This window comes from Podarcis erhardii (assembly GCF_964252035.2).
Source record: "Podarcis erhardii genome assembly, chromosome: 1".
Taxonomy (NCBI): domain Eukaryota; kingdom Metazoa; phylum Chordata; class Lepidosauria; order Squamata; family Lacertidae; genus Podarcis; species Podarcis erhardii.
In genome coordinates, this window is record NC_138497.1 from 82990213 (window position 1) to 83010370 (window position 20158).

At 45.1% G+C, this 20158-nt stretch overlaps 2 protein-coding genes across 6 annotated transcripts; both read right to left on the reverse strand.

Moving 5' to 3' along the window:
• Positions 1–4533: 4533 nt before the first annotated feature.
• On the reverse strand, positions 4534–10554 carry NUDT8 (nudix hydrolase 8). Of its 5 annotated transcripts, none has more exons than XM_081837778.1 (5): positions 10399–10554; positions 7164–7426; positions 6832–6964; positions 6416–6493; positions 4534–5030 (listed from the first exon to the last, which is right to left on the reverse strand). In XM_081837778.1, exons 2-5 carry the CDS (start codon positions 7418–7420, stop codon positions 4809–4811), a joined length of 690 nt encoding a protein of 229 aa, XP_081693904.1. In that variant the 5' UTR covers positions 7421–7426; positions 10399–10554; the 3' UTR covers positions 4534–4808. The 5 variants fall into 5 exon arrangements, with proteins under 5 accessions (XP_081693904.1, XP_081693903.1, XP_081693905.1 ...); XM_081837777.1 differs by having other exon boundaries at positions 10321–10526; XM_081837779.1 differs by lacking the exon at positions 10399–10554 and adding an exon at positions 9070–9329.
• A 1720-nt stretch (positions 10555–12274) lies between these two features.
• Positions 12275–17341, reverse strand: NDUFV1 (NADH:ubiquinone oxidoreductase core subunit V1). Its single transcript, XM_081837442.1, has 10 exons — positions 17180–17341; positions 16819–16901; positions 16173–16343; positions 15051–15234; positions 14662–14851; positions 13760–13972; positions 13445–13611; positions 13289–13370; positions 12783–12928; positions 12275–12618 (listed from the first exon to the last, which is right to left on the reverse strand). Exons 1-10 carry the CDS (start codon positions 17258–17260, stop codon positions 12535–12537), a joined length of 1401 nt encoding a protein of 466 aa, XP_081693568.1. The 5' UTR covers positions 17261–17341; the 3' UTR covers positions 12275–12534.
• Positions 17342–20158: the final 2817 nt, after the last annotated feature.

Consider the following 20158-nt stretch of genomic DNA (forward strand, 5'->3'; position numbering starts at 1 on the left):
AAATAATAAAATATAATACCTGTGTGTATGAGGAATATTCTGTAGAGTTTATCACATACTCCTTCCTTTTATCCGGCAACAGTTTTTAAGGAATGCTTTGTGTGAAATTTAAGCCCATCATCCTATTCAAGATCCGCCACCCACAGTCACAATAATCCTTTGTGATGGAAAGCTTTAGATTAATAGACAAGACTTTGCTTTCTGCTGCTAGCCACTGCTAAATGGTGTTGTACCAGGGTAACATGAAAGAAAGAGAGATATTCCAACTGGTAAGCTTCAGCTGTGAATTCCAGAAATAGGTTCCCTAAAAGGCTGGCTCTGTAAATGTAATGGCAGGTGGCTTGCTCAGCGGATGACTAGCCCTTACTTGCAACCGATGGTGCTACTCAGGGCCAGTTATAGATATACAACACTTGGAGAGTTGTTAAAAAATGAGGAGTCGGGCTCTAGTCTGGGGAGGCGTCCAAGGAAGGAGAAGCTCATACCCAATTAAGGTAGGGAACCAAACAAAGTCAAGGACTTCCAAGAACCATGCAAGTCTATAACTCTGTAATCGCAGTGCAGGGGCTAGTCAGACCCACTCCAATAACATCTGGGACATTAGTGTATTTTGTGATAATGTCACAAAACCACAATAATGGAATCTGGCTTCCAGAGCACCATTCAAGTACAACTATCAGATTATTGAGAATCCCAGCTGTCATTTCTAAACAGCAAATACTGTATCTAGCTCTCATTACAAAGACACGCATAAAGACTTGAAGGCAGCATTTACCTCTGAGGGGTCTGGGAGCATCCCCCCTCGAACACACACACAGCGTGCCCTCTTTCCTGGAATATATTCTACAAACCTTGGGGTTCACCATGGGCATAACTAATGCGTCCCTCTGGTGTGGTGCTATTTTGGCTACTTAAGGATTCACCTCTGGAGAATGAGTTTGCTATTAGCACACGTGTGTGTGTGTGTGTGTGAGAGAGAGAGAGAGAGAGAGAGAGAGCGCTACCAGCATAGATAAAGTAATTAAGCAATATGTTTTGTCAACTTGCACCATTCAATCTTCCTCACTGGAGGATTATTGTCAGTTTAATCTCACAGTATTCCAGTGTCACCGCCTGACGCTAAAATCCTTCTGCTGAAACATTTAAAAAAATCCACCCAAAATAACAAAAGAACTCCATACACACAAGCTTAACAAAACACCTAACAATTCATCAGACAGCTTCTTTGTGAGGAAAAAAATGTGTGGAATGTTTCTTAAAGGGCAGGTGGAATCGATCCAAGTAGTTCTATAGCGTAAATTATCCTAAATCCCCCCCCTTCTTCAAGGAATGTGTTATGTGCAAGCTTTTAAATGCTCCAGGGATATAATGTCAGTTCCACTCCATGCTGTAGCTGACAGCCTCCTTGCTGCTCTTCTGAATAAGCAGAATTTGAGAAAGTAAATACTTGCTGTGTTTGCACCTATGGATTCCTGTGACTGAGAAGGCAAGCACTTTCTTGCAAGCAGCAGTTGTGCCAAGATGTGTCAGAAGGTACAGCACACAAGCACTTTCTTCATTTTTTCTACACAATAGCTGTGCTGAGATGCTCAAAGTTTTCAGCCAGCCAGCCCTATCATATGGCAGGGTGAAGACTTCCACCTCAGGTAACACCATGAGGGGGTAGAATATGAAGGCAGGAACTGGTGTCTAAATGTTGCCACAACACTTTTTAAAGCACTGCCTGCACTGGGCGGGGTCTGTTCTTTGGGATCTGCTTCAGTCTGCAAAATGTCTTGAGCCAGCACTGAGCAACAGCAGGAGGGACACTATAGATTTTGCTATTTAGAACATCCTTTTTAACAGATTCACTGTCATAAATAGATACACTCTTTGTTCTTACTCTGTTTCGCTCAATATGACAATTCTCTCCTACTAAACATACCAGCTTGATCCAAATACATTTATTTTGGAGCAAATGGAACTGCAACCCCAATGTTATGGAAAGTTCCACAAAAAACCCTAAACAGTAGCATCAGTAGCACTAAGTTTCCATGCAGCTTTGCCATTTCTGATATTTTGAGAAAACCTGAGCAGATAAAAAGCAGGTATTTTAATACATCTTAAAATGATTTTCTATTATTAAGAATGAAAATGTAATATTAATGCATCCTCATTATTAATATAGTGGCACTGACATACATGGCACTTTACAGTGTAATGTATTTTTTTAAAACCATGCCCCTGCAAAGTCTGAAAAGTTTGCTTTCTAATTTTGGCATTTGGACAAGAACGAAAGAAAGGGGAGAAAAGGGAGAGGCAAGGTTGACAATAAAAAGGGGAGGCTTATGAGCAGTGGTAGGAGGTAATGAAATATAGAAATAACTCTTCTTCCATTTTAAATCTGTAGCATTAAAAGATGGGGTTTCCCTTGGCTCAAAAAGGGAAAATAATACTAAAACATTGAAATTTATTTATCTTCTTCCAGTGGAACTGGAAGAAGTTTAAAGACTATCTGCAAAAGTATTGTAAACTGTATGAATGTTAAGAAAAATGTAAGATCTGTAACATCATGGCTCTAACAAATTAATAATTTTTATGTACAAAAGTCAATGTAATTGAAAAATAAGATAAATTGTGGATAAATGGTATTCTATAATTAACCTTTGACAAAAGAAATTTAAAAGATTAAATTTGAGATTTGAATATTGGGAAATTTTAATTAGGTAAACTAAATTAAGTTAATAATTTGCTGGTAAAACTTATGAGTCTAGAGAGTAGGAATAAGAGGCGTGAGGAAGTCCAAGGATGTTTATGAAATGATGATATCTGAAATTGATATGTTTTTATATATATTTATTGTCAAACAAAATTTAATAAATATTATTTTTTAAAAAAAGAAATTTATTTATCTGTTTATAGCCTTTTCTGTCCTTTTATTCAGTGGCTTGAAAGAACCTATACAGATCTTTCCTGTGGAACTTCAGTTATTTGATTGCTTGTAGTTTTTTCCAATGAGCCAAATGAAGCCCATTCTTGGAACTAGTCAGTGAATTTTCAAGCGTGTCCCAGGCAGGGGATTCCCGTTATTGAGCTCTCCAGAGACATGCCTCTGACTTTCTGCCCCAGTGATTTCATCCAAACAGGAAGGCCAGCCTGCCTGTCCCTCTGCAGGAGGTAGTCAAATCTTGCATTCCTCTCAGGGGGAAATGTTGCTGGGAGGAGCAGGCTGCTCTCTTCAGAGCTGGTCGCAACTGGTGTCCTGGTTGTCTCCTCCTCAAACTGCACTCTAAGGAGCCGATAAACCACCAAAGAACCCTCTGGGTTCTCTTAAGGTGGCACTGCCACCTATTGACCGAAGAAAGTAATATTTTAAAGCCCTGAAATTAAGAGTACAGTGGTACCTCGGATTAAGTACTTAATTCGTTCAGGAGGTCCGTTCTTAACCTGAAGCACCACTTTAGCTAATGGGGACTCCTGCTGCCATCGCGCCGCTGGAGCATGATTTCTGTTCTTATCCTGAAGCAAAGTTCTTAACCTGAAGCACTATTTCTGTGTTAGCGGAGTGTGTAACCTGAAGTATATGTAACCTGAAGCATATGTAACCCAAGGTACCACTGTATATACTGTATCTGTAAACTATCACAGAGAGGCATATGCTCTCCTAGTTAATGGCACTTCACAAGAAAAAGCTTCCTCATGGATATAAATTCTAAGCAGAGATGGTTAAATCAATCTTATGTGAAGCACCCCTCAAGTTGCTGGAGGCAAGGCTTCTGATTCCTCTTCAATGGAGGATGAGAGCTGTGTATTTTACAACTCAGACTCCTCCTCAGTCTTGGCTCCCCTAGTAACCTCTCAACAAAGCATCTTTTGGGACCCCTGGTCCTACAAACTGTCTGCTGACCCTCAATGACAACTCTTCTGGGCAGCTGTGCATGATCACCTCACAAATCCAGAGGGGTACGAAGGACCAGGGGCGAAGATGTCCCATGCCTTGAAGACCCAGGAGCTCAGTGAATTACACAGCCTGTGACCTAGACAAAATTCAGATTTAACCCGGTACAAAATGAAACCGGTGTTTGAATATTCCTGTGTATGATAGCGAGTCACAAAACGGTTTGATTCTGAAGTACACATAGTTCAAGAAATTCTTTTTCAATCCACATGGATGACCTAAACTCAACTTCCACGTTAAATGGACATGGCTGAAAGGGTATGGAGATTATTTGCTTGAATATCAAACAAATTCTCATATGCATGAGGTGGGGAAAACATGTTGCGAAGGCAAGTACTAGAAAAAAGCGGAAAAATTGTAAGAGGGCATCCTTCAGCCAAGCATCCTGGGTACCATAAACAACAAGGTAGGGATCAGCATTTGTTCACAGTTCTGAGCCATTATATGGACACCTAAGATCCTTGCCAAATCCTTGTTTAACTTGACCTGTCAACAAAGTGCTACTGAATGGAGGTGAGCTACTGTCCAGTGGCAACATCTCTTTTGACTGCCTACTGCTGTGTTCTATCTTCAACACATTCACAAATACCTGCACCGAGTTCCCAGTGTGTCTGTTTATTCAAGGTCTATTCATAAATAAGTCTGGCAGCAGCTGTTAGCAGAAGTGGCTAGGCAATTCGTTCCCCGACCACTAACGATGAAATGCAATTGCACCAGGAGCAGGAGGACAAGCCAATTTCTTTGTGCCGAACAAGAGTGGACAGACTTGCATTTTGAAAATACTCCGGTGACTTAGGAAAGGGATTAGAACCACCTGCATCCAAGTCCCTTGGCAAACATAGAAAAGGGGAGCAGAGTTTGGTAGCCAAGGTCAGCGTCTGCCCACCACATGAGTCCACCTGCGGTATGCCCCTGGCACCAGCAATTCCAGAGTTAATTCGGTGAAGATGGCTGTGAGACCCCATACACGGTGAGGACCGTGCAGGAAGACAGGAAGTGTGTGGCTGTAGGTACCCTTGTGGCAGAAGTTAGTGTAGCCCTGGTTCTCTTCTTGCAGCAAGTGGCGAAAAGACAGTGTGAAAACGGCCTCAACCTGCAAATCAGAGGGAAAATAGGTGAGGAGGGGCAGCACAGATTTCTCAGATTAGCTGCAGAGCCAGTGGTTCCTTTTTCCAACTCCCAGCTGCCCAGGAAATCACCACAATCCACTCCCTCATTCCCAGCAAGCCTTCCATCCAGATGCTTTGGGCCTAGCAAGACGTAACAGCAGGTGTAGCTCATAGGCCAGATGCAGCCCGTTTTCTGTGCCCCTCAAAGCCACCCCCCCTCTCAAAATGGCAGCTCCTTTTTTCTAATTTATTATTTTTGTAATTATTATTTTTGTAATATTGCCAATTTATTATTTTTATGAGGTTTACCCATACCTGTGTTGTCCAGCTATCCTGTAACCAGTTTCTCATTATCCAGTGTTGTTTCTAGGAAGAAGTCCCCACAAATCAGCTTGCTTATAAGTAAAATGGCTATGCTAATAAAAAATGCTGTGTGTTTATTTCTGGATTCGCAGAGCTCCTGGAGCAGCACCAGTCACTACTCTGCTGCTTCAGGAGCAGTCAGGTTTCCCCACTACTGCCACTACCACATGCTGCCGTTATGCTTCGGTTGATGAGAAATGCTACGATCTTTCACGGTTTATTTCAGGAGCAGCCAAAGGCATTGAAACTGTTGGAGCAGCAGAGGAGCGAGTCGTGAAGTGATGGTGGCTGTGGGGACAGCAGTTTTCATGGCTGGGGGCAAGTGGCAGTAAGGAGAAGGAATTAACAAGAAATAACATACTTGTGAGCATCCCAAGCTGTTTCAGTTGCTGCAACTTGGATAGTAAAGTACCAGAGGGACTCATGAGTAAAGGGAGAAAGTGGGGTGGTAGTTGATATGAGACAGAAATGGAAGAATAGACAGACAGACAGACAGACAGACAGACAGACAGACAGAAAGAGACACACACACACACACACACACACACACACACATATATATATATATGCGCGCAGTGTGTGTGTGTGTGGAATTTAAACGAGGACAGGGATAAAAGGCACTTATCCGCCAAAGGCAATGGAATTAATTTTGGGGGAAAGAGGATGAAATTGTATTACAAGACCATCAATTAGTTATTGACCATGGAAGACAATGGAAGTAATGCAGGGTAGATGTGAGTGTGTGTTTTTACTGTTTCTTAATGAATTAGGGGGGAAATGAAATCGCAGATTCTTAATTACAGGGTAAGGATTCTGGGATTTTGTCAATGCCCACTTTCCTGCTTACGTCACACCCACTTTGCTATGTGGCCCCTGAGGACATTTTCAACCCCTAAAAGGGCGAGCCACCCCTTCTGCGCTTTCTCCAAGCATCTCCCTGGCAACACAGCCAGTAAAAAGAACATGCAAGGAGGTGTCCTTGTGCTGCTTTTGCTCTTTCATTCACCTCTTGGGGATTAGGCTTCAGAGTCAGGCGCTCCAGAGGACCCAAGTTGGCTAGCACAGGCATAACCATCATTTTTGTCTGAAAGGAAACCAGAGTTTAAAACCAGTGAATTCCAGACATCCCCATTGCTTTTTTGCTGCAAGGCATGCTCCAAAGTGATAAATACTCTTGCAAGCCAGATGCCTTCCCTTGCCAAACACCTTTCTGCCCCTCGGGTGAACATCCTGGCCCTCAGCAATACTCAAGAAAGTCCTTCATCGCTCTCATCTGACACATCACTCCATGATCATCGCTTCTCCAGGTAACACGCCCCCCCCCCCGAATTCTGAATATTAATCCCAGCTCCTTAACAAAAAAAACCTTCCAAGTGTAAGTTTATCCTTGGAGATTCTAGAACCCCCAAATAGAGACATTACCTTATCAGGTATAGGCATCATGATTCCCCAGACGCAGTCCTCCTCTACCCGCAGGCCCAACTCTTCCTGAGTCTCCCTGAGTGCTGTGGCAATGGGATCCCGGTCAGAGCTGTCGCGCTTACCACCTGGGAAACTGCAAGAACAAAACAGAATCCTTTTATAAGGGGAAATTCAGGACCAGAACCAAGGTTGTGCCAGCAGCCTTGAGGGGAAATAGCTACGCTGTGGCAACTGCCAGGACCTCAGGAGGGTTCTGAGGTCCAGGAAAGAGCAAACAGAAAGGATGATGGGAATTTTACTTTAAAAAGAGAGAGTATGGGGCTACCAAATACCTGACAGATCCTTTGTGCACACCAGTCAAGGTGCTGGACCTCAGCGTGTACAGGATGGCTGGGTCCCCTGCCACAGAGCACAGGGGCACCAAAACAGCTGCTGGCGCAGCTTCTTGTCTGTATCGGTTGGTAGACTTCTCAAGCTGCCCTCGGCAACGCTGCTCGTTTTCCCAGGATAAGTATCTACGAACTGGGCCCATGCTGGCTATGGGTGCAGGAGGCCTGCTGTGGCAGAAGTGGCGAAGCGTTGGAAGCATAATGCCCTGCAGGGAGGAAAGAGAAGGAGCTGACTTGGAAACAAGCAGCCAGCACTGAAGAAGGAAGGGGACCTTTCTGCCTCAATCCTGAACGTCACAGCGCCCAGGGAGGTTGGTTATTTTATATTCACACCATCAACTCGCCCCATACTCCTTTGTCCAGTAATGATTTTACTGTTAGGCTGTGATTCACAAGGGTCTGCTAAAGTACAAGGGGAAAGGGCAGGAGGGTGGAGGGAAATTAGTAAAATGTATTACTCAGAAAACAAGCACTGTCCTTAGAAGTGGAAGCCATGTGTCTTCTTGTCAAATCTGTGCCAAGGCCAACTGCAATCATTTCAAAATCCAAGGTTGCAAAACAATAACAAAAAACTACAATCTCTCCCACGTCAGCACAGATTTTTTAATAGGTTTTTCAAGCAGCTACCCACAAATATAAGTAATACCGCAGCACCACCCTGGACGGCCACATATATTCACCTAACGATTAGGCTAGCCTTGCCTTAGGCAGTATTGACTGTGCCCAAAGTCATTCAGATCTAGCAAAAATGGTTACTGCAGATGATCTGCTTTGACAAAAGATCTGTAGTCAAGGAGTCAAGAACAGGACAGAAATTTCTCTGACGTGAAATGTCTCTGAATGAGGGATTCAATAGGGAGCATTCTTGCAAAAAATAAAATAAAAATATATTTCCTGAGGTAGAACTAGATATTAGCACTGAATCTTTTTCACTCTGGAAAAAAAACCTCTCCCATGTGCTAGAATTGAAATCAAGTGGCATATTCATTAGGTTTGCCTAGGTCTCCTATACTTTTAACAAGTGAATGGCATGCAGAAATTTAGCAGGTTTAAACTGCAGCTTTCAATAAGTCCTGCTCATCATGTCCAGGACAAGGTGGCAGCTATGCCAAGCTGCTGTTTGAAATACTTTAGCACCAGGCACTCTTTCTTTTTAGAAACTCCTGATCCACTTGGAATTTGAAGACAACCCTGAAATGCCAGCTGCTCAGATGCGGGGTGCAGGACTGGAACCAGAAGTCAGCACAACTGGGCAGCTGTCAAGGCCCAGCATACACCAGGACAGCCTTTGCCAACCTTGTGCCTACAAGTTGTTGGACTACAACTCCCATCAGCCTCAGCCAGCACATTTTTGGATCACAAGCCTCATAGTGGGAACTGTAGTCCAACATTTGGAGGGCATCAGAATGGCCAAGGCAGACTCTGGAGGTCCTACTAATGCTAAGCAGCTGTTGCTCAGGTTTAGCACACTCTGCATGTTGCACAGAAACATCTCTTCCTACCCAGGTGCTTCTCACTTGCCTGTGAATGTGGAAAGGTGAGCGGCAGCTGAAAGAAACAGTCACCGCTGTTTCCCATTAGTCACCTGGCTTCTCCCTCTGGGAAGTATGGCAATAGGGAATGGGTCTGCAGTGCTGCATGGGCAAACAAAACAAGGAGGCTCCTTTCTCTGCACTGTCACCTTTGCTATCTAGGTGGCCCCACTGGGGCTTGCCAACACTGCCATGCAAGGGGGTGAAAGGCAAGAGCTCTTACTCTCCCTCTCTCCCCAAGAGGCAATGTGGGCAAGACTGGGCACTACAGCACAGCCTAGAGAAGCATGAACATCTCTCTCTGCCAACTCACTCACCCTCTTTCTCAGGCAATGCAGCAGGACCCCACAGCATATGGTAGGAGCAACACCCAGCGAGCAAGTAGAAGTGGGCAGGGCAGCTGCAGGCAACTCATCCTCTGTGTTAAGCAAGCAGGTAGGGCCTCGCAGAGGGGAAACACAAATACAGTAGGTGGTGACAGCAGCCTTGCACTGGAGGGGGGCAACTGAATGGAAGCAGCCTTACTAAGTGAGAGTAGCCTCCAGCTGCTGATCTGAGGTGTCAAATGGCAGCAAGATAGTAGTTACTTGATTTAGTATTGCATTTTTACTTCAAGGGCAGGAGGTACTTGTGAGATTTTCTGCCTCAGGTGCCAACTTGACTTGCCTGGCTTTAGGTTGAGGGGGAGGTGTTGTCACGCAATCTTTTAGGAAGCAAAAATGTCTTGGGAGATCCCCTTGGAAGGTGCTTTTTGCCTGCTTGTGACATCTCTCTGGGAGTCGAAGCAGGAAGGGTAGGGGTCACTGGGCCCAATCCCCAGGGCCATACTGCCTAGATGAGGACCCTCACCAAAGGCATGCTGCCAACACCAACATCCCCCTCTCCACCGCTCCTCTGAAGGCAAAGCCTATGGGGGAAGAGAGATGAAGAATCCCATTCCTGTACTGCAGAGTCGGAAGGGACACCAAGGGTCACATAGTCCAATGAAGGAATCCCAACTACATCATACATGACCGATGACCATCCAAGCTCTGCTTAAAAATAGAGGCTGAGCACTTCTGCTTCACCACCGCCTCATGCGATGCGTTTACAGTGGTACCTCGGGTTAAGTACTTAATTCGTTCTGGAGGTCTGTTCTTAACCTGAAACTGTTCTTAACCTGAAGAACCACTTTAGCTAGTGGGGCCTCCTGCTGCTGCCACGCCGCTGGAGCACGATTTCTGTTCTCATCCTGAAGCAAAGTTCTTAACCTGAAGCACTATTTCTGGGTTAGCGGAGTCTGTAACCTGAAGCCTATGTAACCTGAGGTACCACTGTATTTTGGAAATACTAAAACCGCAGGGAAATGCACTGGGAGAGGCGCGTTGCAGCAGGTCGGGGTTTGTTCATGCCTCGTCGGGGAGGCTTTTAAGCCCTCGGCGGACCGCCTGCTTTGCTCCCAGCAGGGCGAAGGCTGCAGCCCCGCTTCTCCCCCTGCCCCCAAACGACCCCGCTCCTGGAAGAGCCCCATGGCAGCGCTCGGGGAGGAACTTCCCGCCGCTCCCCAGCTGCCCGTCCCCTCAACCAACATGGCGGCGCTCGGAAACGCTCCTCTCCGCGAAGGAGGACGGGGGCGCACTTCCGCCAGGCAACAACATGGAGGTCACCTTTCCCCGCGCCGACGAGCGTTCTTCGGTGAAAAGACGCGCTTCTTCCCTGCCGAAAATTCCGGCCGACGAGGGTGGACGGAGGCGCCCGCATCAGCCAATGGAAGCGGAGGGCCGCGGAAGCCACGCCCACGGCTGAGAGGCCGGCGGCCGCGACGACTCCCCGCCCTCACTCGTCCTCGGGATGGAGGGAGGCGGGGGAAGCGCGGTCTTATATAACGGCGGATAAAAGGAATTATTACATGGGCGGCGGCGGCACGCACGCCTCGCCTCTCTGCCTTCGTTTCTCGGTCCGGAGGAAGAAGCAACCGTTGCCTCCGAAGGATTCCCGACCCTCTTCCTTAAGCGATTTAGGATGCAAGCCCGAAAACTTGGCAAAAATCCAGACTTGGAGCATTAGTCTGTGCTTGGAGACTTGTGAGGTCCGGACGGCTGACAAACACAGCCTGGCCAGACTTCTCATCCTTGGTTCTGCTCCCATTTTCAGTGAAGCATAAATTTATTTCTTGAATTTATCTCTCACGCTTCCTTCTGTAGGCGAGAGAGGAAAGCACCAAATCTTGATAAGATTGTATCAAGATCAAAACTTTGTTGTTTTTTGTTTTACTATACTTGAAAATATGTCTATATCCTTAAAAGCAGGATTATGATAAAAATGTGAAGATCAATGAACTGTTGAGCACAGATTGATTTATTACACTGTAACTCACAATAGATTCTATTTTTACCTTTTCAATTTTTTTGCTGTTAAAAATGAAAACTGACAGAATCCCACACATTAAAAACTTTGAAACCTGCTTAATTTGAGCAGCTGAAACTACAGCCAGCGCAGGAGTGAATCATGCTAGGTGAGCCAGGGAGAAATGGATCTAAATTCTCATTTTGCAATAAGCTTACCTGGGGAAAATTGGACAACTCTCCCTCTAACCTACCTTACAGGGCTGCTATAAGGATGAGAAAAGGATGGCCACATACACTGCTAAACTCACTTTGGCATAATATAAAAAATAAAGTTATGACTTAGAACTGTGTTAGGCCATACTGAAAATTGCAAGCAGTGCCACCCCAAGGATTATATTTACACATTTTCTTTGCATAGCCTGTGTTTTCTCATCTCAGGATTGTGGGTCCTGACTTTTTGCTGCTACCCCCCTTCTTCTACGGAAATGAAACCAAATGAAGTCACCTATACTCTTCCCACTTCAATAGCTCAATGGAATATCTGCATGGAACAACAGGTGACCTGATCAAAAGCTAAGGCATACATAACTGAGAATATACGTTGTTTGAGTACATAGCCCTGGTTCTTCTTTATTAGTCCAACATACTGGATAACTGGAGTTTTATTTCAGGAACATGCAGCTCTTAAGTGCTGCTCTCTAGAAATACAGCAGAATGAGGTATGCAGATGGGAGGTAAAACTTTTGAATTTTCCCTTCTATTTTTTTTTTAAAGCCCTCTTACATCAAGGAGTGAGCTTGGCTGGAACATTTCTCACTGATGTGTTCAATTTCTACTTGTAGCAAACACTCTCAGGGCCATGGGTTTGAGCCCCACATTGGGTGAGAGATTCCTACATTGCAGGGCATTGGACTAGATGACCCTTATGGTCCCTTCCAATGGTGCAATTCAAAAATAGCACCCCACCTCTACAATCTGAGTGGTGCAATCCACTTTATGATCTCAGGATTCCACCACCTCTTTCTACTGCTTGATGCAAAGAGGAATTTAAGATGGTGTGGATGTGTTCAGCAGGAAGATGTGTGCACATAAATCCAAGTGCCTTTATTAAAGGATGCTTTTTTGACAAAGAAATACAGAAGGTGCCCCCCCTTTTAACCCTTGAACAACTTTAAGAAATATAAAACAATTCAAAAAACATGCAACTATCCACTTTATTTTCCCTATGCTTGAAAAGTACCCAACAGACAAGAAATAAGTCACAACCATTTAATAGATAATGTGCGTTTTAAGAAAGCAAAGCAGAACAGTAACTGAAGTAGGTTGTCACCCATCTGACACAAATCAAGGAAGCACACTGCTTCCAATGCCAAAGCCAAAGCAGAGCTTGGCCTGTCTTCATGTGAATGTTTTTTATACAGTCAAATGTATAAAGGGGTGACTTCAGTTAGGTGTTTACCCAGATGCCTGCTGCACCTTAGATTCACTGTACTGTCTCATCCGTTCCTCCAGCTCTGGACGGAAGTGACGAATCAATCCCTGTAAGAAGGAAGTAGGAATTAGCAGAACACACACCTCCAAATATACATACATCCCTTTGCCAATTACACATCCAGATTCTAGCATGTACTCTCTCAAGCAAAACCACAAGATTCTTCAGAACATTCTTCACAAGCTAAAGAGAAGAAGGTTGAGAGAATTACCTGTACAGGCCAAGCAGCCCCATCTCCCAGGGCACAGATGGTATGTCCCTCAATTTGCTTGCTAATCTCCCAAAGCGCATCAATCTCTGCCACTTGTGCATTGCCTTTCACAAAACGCCACATCACCTTGTTCATCCAGTCAACACCTGTACAGAGGGAATCAGTTTCAAAAGACTCAGAGGCAACTCCCAATGTTTATGAAAAGATAGTCACAGAGAGGAGAAACAGACCATACATCAAGTCACAGTACAATGCTGGGCCCAAAAAAAAAAAGAAAGAGTAAATGAAGTTTGCATACTGAGCTACAGGTCTGTTGTCAATATCCTAGGAAAGTTTTTTTGCTCTCCAGAGATCTTTAAGCATCAGTCCCGTCCCCCCCACACTTTAATCAGGGCTTGCATATGCCAAGAGGTCTGGATTTATAGACTAAATCTGTTCCTTGCCCTCTGTCCCAAATTCCTGATCTGGGGAAGAACTCCAGGGTGACCTTCTGCTTCAACACTCACCTTCTCGGCATGGTGTGCACTGCCCACAGCTCTCATGTTTGTAGAATTCAATGAGTCGGGCGATGGCTCGAACTATATCTGTCTAAGGTAAGAGAAGAAGGTGAAGACTCATGAAGCAGGATTACAGAGCAGTAGGGGCCAAGGGACTAGCCTTACCGATTTATCCATGACAATGACAGCTGCTGTTCCAAGCCCAGTCTGTGCCTGCACCAACCCATCAAAGTCCATCGGCACCGTCTCACACACTGACTTGGGGATGAGGGGGGTGGATGACCCTCCAGGAATTACAGCAAGCAGGTTATCCCAGCCACCTCTAACACCACCTGGTTAGAAGGCAAGAGACAATCAGGTGTGGCTCCATGGATGCCCACCTTAGCAACAGGAGACACAAGGCTTCCCCAATAATACAAGTTATTTGAAAGAAGCTGATAGCTTCTTCCTTATGGCAAGTTAAGAAGTGTTGTTTTTCACCTGCGTGTCGTTCAATCAGATCACGTAGAGGTATTGACATCTCCTCTTCTACAGTACAGGGTGTGTTGACATGGCCTGAGATATTGAAGAGTTTGGTTCCAGAGTTGCGCTCACGTCCAAAGCCAGCAAACCAGGTACCTCCTCGACGGCAGATGGTGGGTGCCACAGCGACAGTTTCCACATTTGCCACTGTAGTAGGGCAACCAAACACTCCTAAAAACAGAAAGGGGAAAACGGACTTTAAAAATCTTTTCAAACTAGCTACTGGGGAGAGAAAATGGGGAAGGTAAGTGATTGGTACTAGAGATTCAGATGAAAAGCCAGGTGGCAGGGGTGGCATTCATAAAATGTGGGAGGGGATTATTATTTTGTTGTTTTTGTTTTAAATATTTTTGTGCTTTTACCTTGTATTTTTATCTTGTGAACCGCCCTGAGATCTTGTGATAAAGGGTGGTAGATAAATCTAATATATAAATAATGGTACTTAAAGGCGGCGGGGGGGGGGGGGATCCAGCAAGATAAAGGTAACTTAGTTATTTCAGCTGGAACAGGGGTTCTTAACATGGGGACCTTGAGGGGGTTCCATAAACCAGGCACAAAAGACCCACCCCCACGGCAATAAAATTAATCATATGAAAAATTTTATGTGCATGTGGGAGGGGGGTATAGCTTTCATCGGATTCTCAAAGGAGCCTGTAAGCCACAGAAGGTTAATAACCACTGAGCTAAAGCACATAGTTTATGTCACACCTGGAAATGTTATGTGCAAAGGAGAGACACAGCAAAGGCCCCCAAAGGAGCTGGGGTGGCAGATATATGTTGACAGAGATAAGAATTTGACAGCAAGGTTGGGCACCAAATCTACACCATCCACCACAGAAGGAGCATTTAAGTTGTCATACCCACGTCAGCTGGGAAGGGAGGCTTGAGGCGTGGCTTGCCCTGCTTGCCCTCAATGGATTCGATAAGTGCTGTCTCCTCGCCACAGATGTAGGCACCTGCTCCTCTTACCACAAAGACATCGAAGTCATAGCCAGAGCCACAAGCATCCTTGCCCACCAATCCGGCTTCATAGGCCTCCCTGATTGCCACCTAATGAGACAGTAAGAGTAAGCTAAGACCCATTGCTAAAAAGTGGCCTCCTTGGTTTTCAACACAAAAAATACAAGCAGGCACACAAGATGCTAAAGGCTAAGGGGGGAAATCAACTCGCTCACTTCTCATAGCAGTTCTTGCAAGGGAAAACAAGAACCCTGCTCCCAACTGCACAGTGGTAAGAGTAGCAGCTCACCTGCAAGTTTGAGGCCTCGTTATAGAATTCTCCGCGAATATAAATGTAGGCAGCTCGGGCTCCCATAGCTCTCCCTGCAACTAGGCATCCCTCCACCAGTTTATGGGGGTCATGACGCATGATCTCTCTGTCCTTACAGGTTCCTGGCTCCCCCTCATCTGCATTCACCACCAAGTACTTGGGTCTGAAACACAGGGAGAATTTGCCTGTCGGCAAAAATTAAGAATCCCAGGAAAACACATTCATCAGGAAGTATATTTTCTATTGCGATCAATACACCAGCCAATGGTTGATATTCAACTAAGTCTTACTCAGAAGCAGGCCGACTGAAAGTTTAGGTCCATTAATTTCAATGAGTATACTCTGCGTAAGCCTTTGTTCAAGACTAAAAAATCTCTTTTGCTTCAAACTAAATACTACACAGACAGATAATTAATCAGACAAACTCTGTATCCAGTTCCCAGTGCTGACACAGACAGCGGGCAGAAGTTTAAGGTCTTAACCTCAAGTAATTCACCTGAGGAAAAAGGGGAATATTTAGGTGCATGCACTTAATATATTTTATTTATTGTGACATTTGTACCCTGCCCATCTGTCAGAAACCAAGAAAAATGTTTTAGCCTCACAACCACCCAGTGAGGAAGGTTAAGAAGGCAAATAGTGACTTTCTCAACAGGACCAGCTACTGAAGTGATGCTTAAAGCTGAAATTCCTATGTCCGTGTGCAGAATTCCACCCAATGTGCTAAACTGGCTCTGTACAAAATACAGTAGCTGTTCTTTAGTGGTCAAGAATTGGAAGTCCAGAGTTGATCTTTGGCATCTGCTGCTTTGCAGAGTCAGGCTCTCTAGATAACGTAACTTTTGAAATCAAAGGCTCAAATGACTCTAAAGTGGGCATTCCCAGCAACTAAGACACACTATTTGGAAGGTGTGAGACAGAAGTGGAAACTAGGAGTCCCAAGTTCTGATTCCCAACACCAGCATGGATTATAACCCTTGAAAGCCCAAAGCTGCTTTTGAGATAACCGTAGAAACAATTGCCACTGTTCCAGAGCAAGTTCCTCCATCAGCAGAAATGCATGGTACTGAGTACAAAATCAGCCTTTAGTTTGTAACACACCTGCCATCTGGGGGTTTATTCATGAAGCTCCATTTAAGACCAGTGGGGAAACCAGCCCCCCCACGGCCTCGCAGACCTGAAGTCTTTATCTCATTCAAGATCCAATCAACACCCTTCAGCAGGATTTCCTTGGTTTTATACCAGTCACCTCGGCTCAAAGCCCCTTTCAACCTAGAAACGACAAAAGCACTGGGTAACAACAGCTATCCAAAATAATTCCATTTTGCATACACATTAACATCAGAGGACTATATAATCAGCCTTGACCCTGTATACAGAACACATAAGTAGAGAAACCTGGAATTATAATATTAATTTGTACAGTACTTCAGCAAAGCATATCCTCTATAGCAGGCATGTCCAACTCCCAAGAGACTGCGATCTAAGATCGACCAGGAACATCCCGCAATAAACCAGTAGATCGTGATTGCCATGCCTGCTCTAGAGAAATACCTAGTCACAATGTGGCAGCTCTGTTGGAAAATCCTTTTGGTATCCAATCAAAAGTTGATTTACCTGCAAACTTTCCAACTTAATCACCACCCCTTTGTGCTGGCTTTCCTCCGCTATGTTAAAAACTGACGGCCCCACCTTAATCCTCTTTCATCATTATGCAACACACACCACCCAATTTCTCAGTTCTCACCTCCACTCATGGCGCCCATAAAGATTCGTGAAGATGCGATCCTCATCCTTGAGGGGCCCAAACTGTGTTTTTTTGGGAGGTGCCTGTGCAAGAAAGAGAGAAATAACTGAATCCTGATAAATTTGCCATCCCGGAGCCCATCCTAAACCTTGGGGGGGGGGGAGACTAGCAGAAAAAAAGGAGAAACTGAAGCCCCGCTCCGAATCGAGGCACGGCAACCCTCAGCCCTTACAGCGAACAAGAAGCGGCAGCTGAGCTGTCAAGACCTGTTCTTCGCGGCTCCTCCCCGCCCCTTCACCTGCAGTGTCTGCGCTTCTCTTTCTCCCCCGCAGCTCGTCGGAGGGAAGGGGAAAGAACTCACCGACTCCGGAGCTGCAGCGGCGGAAAGGAGACGCGCCTGAGCGCAGGCTCCGCGGAGCACCAGAGGCCGAGCCGCCAACATAGCGCCGACGGGAAGCCGGGGTCCCCCCTGAAGCGACACTAGCCGACCCCGTCACCTTCCTCTGCTTTGCGCGGAGATTCTACGTCACGGCCTCGGGCGGCGCTTGTTGACGTCTGCCGACCCGAGACCGAAGAACTCGGTCTCACATCAGAGCGCAGGGGATGATGGGAGTGGTAGTTCATCAGCGCCCCGCGACTGTCCGAGCAAGTAAAGTGCCCCGCGCCTCGGTTATAGGAACTTCTCAGTGACAGCCGGGAGACCCGATACCATGGAGGTTGCATGAAATAAAATTAAAAGATCCAGGCCGCGTTCAAGGTGCGACGGGCGCCGAATAAGCGACAACAGGGGGTCTCGAGAAGATGCGGTTTCCTTTGGCGTCGTTTGAGGCGACTCAGTCAGCCTTTTCAGCAGAAATGTAGAACTAAAAAAATGCTTCAAAAATAAATAAATAAAGGTATACAAAGATTCTGCCATAAGGAAAATTGCCAGCACTACATTTCTTTCTAAATTTAGTTCTGGTTTAGTATTATATTGCGCTTCCTGCATCTTTTGAAAAAGCCTGTTTACTAAGAAAAGTAGAATCACGAATTACAATGTTACAGCGGTTTTAGTGCTCTGAGTAGAGACATCGCACCACTTTTATTAAACTTGTTAGCAATCCTGTAGCATCCGGTACTAGACGAGGAACGTCTCTAACCACTGGCTGCTATGTCCCCTCTGTGGAAGTCGCGCATTGGCCTCCAGAGTCACTTGCGGACTCACTGTTAAGACCGTGTTCATGGAAGACAATCTTCTAAGGTGCTACTGGACAAAAAAAAATTTACTCGGCTACGATGATTGCAGAAGCAGCAGCAGCAGCTACTTCCCTCGTCTTTCTAGTGGCGAATTCTGCCTCTCCAAGAGCTCCCCATAGTGTAATTTATGGAATTTCAGGAATAGACTAAATATCTTTCTCTTCATTCCAGGATTTCCATCTGTGAAAGGTGCATTACACATTACATTTTAAAACATATTGGTTAAATGTTTTCAGCACACTGGTAAAAATAAATTTCTAAACATGACAAGCACAGGTATGGTTTGTAGGGAGCTGGGATTGGACACACTTACTTGATACCTGGAAGAAAACCACACAATGTCTATGAAGAAGCTCTGGCTATGACCAACCACTGTTGCTATGCGTGTAAGTAACCATGGGGGAGGACATTGTCTTGTAAGGTGGCCTAGAAAACTCTTGAATAAATAAAACCAGACACCTCAAGAAGATTCACAAGCAACTGCACACTAGAAGGTAAAAAAAACTACAGAAAGACTACAGATGATTTTCAGATTATTTAGAATGATTTTCTTATATAATGAAAGAGCATGGCTATTGCCTTCAACATATTCAAGTCTATGGAGCAGTATTCTGGAGTGAACATCTTTTGGCAACTCTTTGCCTTTACATAATCAATGTTGTTCCAGGGAAGGCGGAGGGACTGCATTGGAAATATTTTCGGTATGTTTCCGTTCTTTTTCTTTTTGTACTTTTCCATGTTTTTTTGTACACACACACACACACATACACACACTGTATTTATCGTCCCATAGGACGCTCCATCCCATAGGACGCACCTAGTCTTTTTGGGGGGAAATAAAGGAAAAAATTTTTTCCTTTATTTCCCCCCCAAAACCAGGTCAGGGAAACCAAACCAGGTCGGGGAACAGCAAGCAGTATGGCGGCGCTCCGCCTCCCCGCTGTCCCCCGAGCTTGTGGGGCTGGCCGATGTCTGCCTGGCGCGCGGGGCACCCTGCTTCAGGGCGCCCCGTGTGCCGAGCGGCAGGCTGCTATGCGCAGCCTAGGGAGCCCTGCAGGAACTCCCGCAGGGCTCCCCAGGCTGCGGATGTCTGCCCAGCACGCAGGGCGCTCTGCTTCAGGGCGCCCCGCGCGCCGGGTGGCAGGCTGCTATCCGCAGCCTAGAGAGCCTTGCGGGAACTCCCGCGGGCTCCCCAGGCTTGCTGATAGCTTCCTGAAGCCTGAAGAGCGAGAGGGGTCAGTGTGCACTGACCCCTCTCGGTCTCCAAGCTTCAGCGAAAGCCTGTATTCGCCCCATAGGACGCACACAGATTTCCCCATCATTTTTGGAGGGGAAAAAGTGCATCCTATAGGGCGAAAAATACGGTATATATTAAAAGAAAAGGGGGGAGAAGGAAGTTCACAAGCAGGACACCAAAAGAGATAGGTAAATGATTAAGTATAGCCATCTCTTGATTTTTGCCATCAGTATCTGGTAATCAAAGGGGGACACCCTTTAAAACCTATAATAGCCTCCTCAACAAATTTAATCTGTAATTTTTTGAGGCATCAAAACCCACTATAGCAATAAATCTGTTAAGAGCTCTTTATATGTCATTTGAAGTAGTATTTGCACATGTATTCCCAATGCAAATTTCATTGGATATCCCCAAGTTCATGTTTTGAGTGTTACAAATATTTTTTCTCAGTACTGTTCATAGTTTTGTATGTATATTTATTTCATAAAATGTATACACCACTTGACTGTAAAAATAAAACCTCAAAGTGATTTACAAAGAGAAAAAATTGTAAAATTACTTGTAAAACAGTTAAAAACAACTACTTGAAACATTCAAAAAAATTGAAATCAGCAATAAACTAAAAACACACTAACATTCTACATATCTGTGTGAATTTGTTCCCATTTCCCATCTCTAAGTTAGAAACTTTATAAAAATTCCTTCCAGTAGCACCTTAGAGACCAAATAAGTTTGTTATTGGTATGAGCTTTTGTGTGCATGCACACTTCTTCAGATACTTTAGAAACTTTAGATTGTTTTTTCCTCCATGGGAAAAATGTTCCACCAGCATCATTTTATTCACTCTTTTCTGTATCTTCTCATTCT

Coding starts and splice junctions, on each gene's coding strand:
- NUDT8 (XM_081837777.1), bottom strand. CDS start 10,389: ATGTTGTTGCCTGGCGGAAGTGCGCCCCCGTCCTCCTTCGCGGAGAGG. Junction 7,427..10,320: donor GCGTTTCCGAGCGCCGCCAT/GTTGGTTGAGGG, acceptor TCCTCCCTGCAG/GGCATTATGCTTCCAACGCT. Junction 6,965..7,163: donor GTGCACAAAGGATCTGTCAG/GTATTTGGTAGC, acceptor TTGTTCTTGCAG/TTTCCCAGGTGGTAAGCGCG.
- NDUFV1 (XM_081837442.1), bottom strand. CDS start 17,260: ATGTTGGCGGCTCGGCCTCTGGTGCTCCGCGGAGCCTGCGCTCAGGCG. Junction 14,852..15,050: donor ACGAGGCCTCAAACTTGCAG/GTGAGCTGCTAC, acceptor CTGTCTCATTAG/GTGGCAATCAGGGAGGCCTA. Junction 13,973..14,661: donor TCCCTTCCCAGCTGACGTGG/GTATGACAACTT, acceptor TTCTGTTTTTAG/GAGTGTTTGGTTGCCCTACT.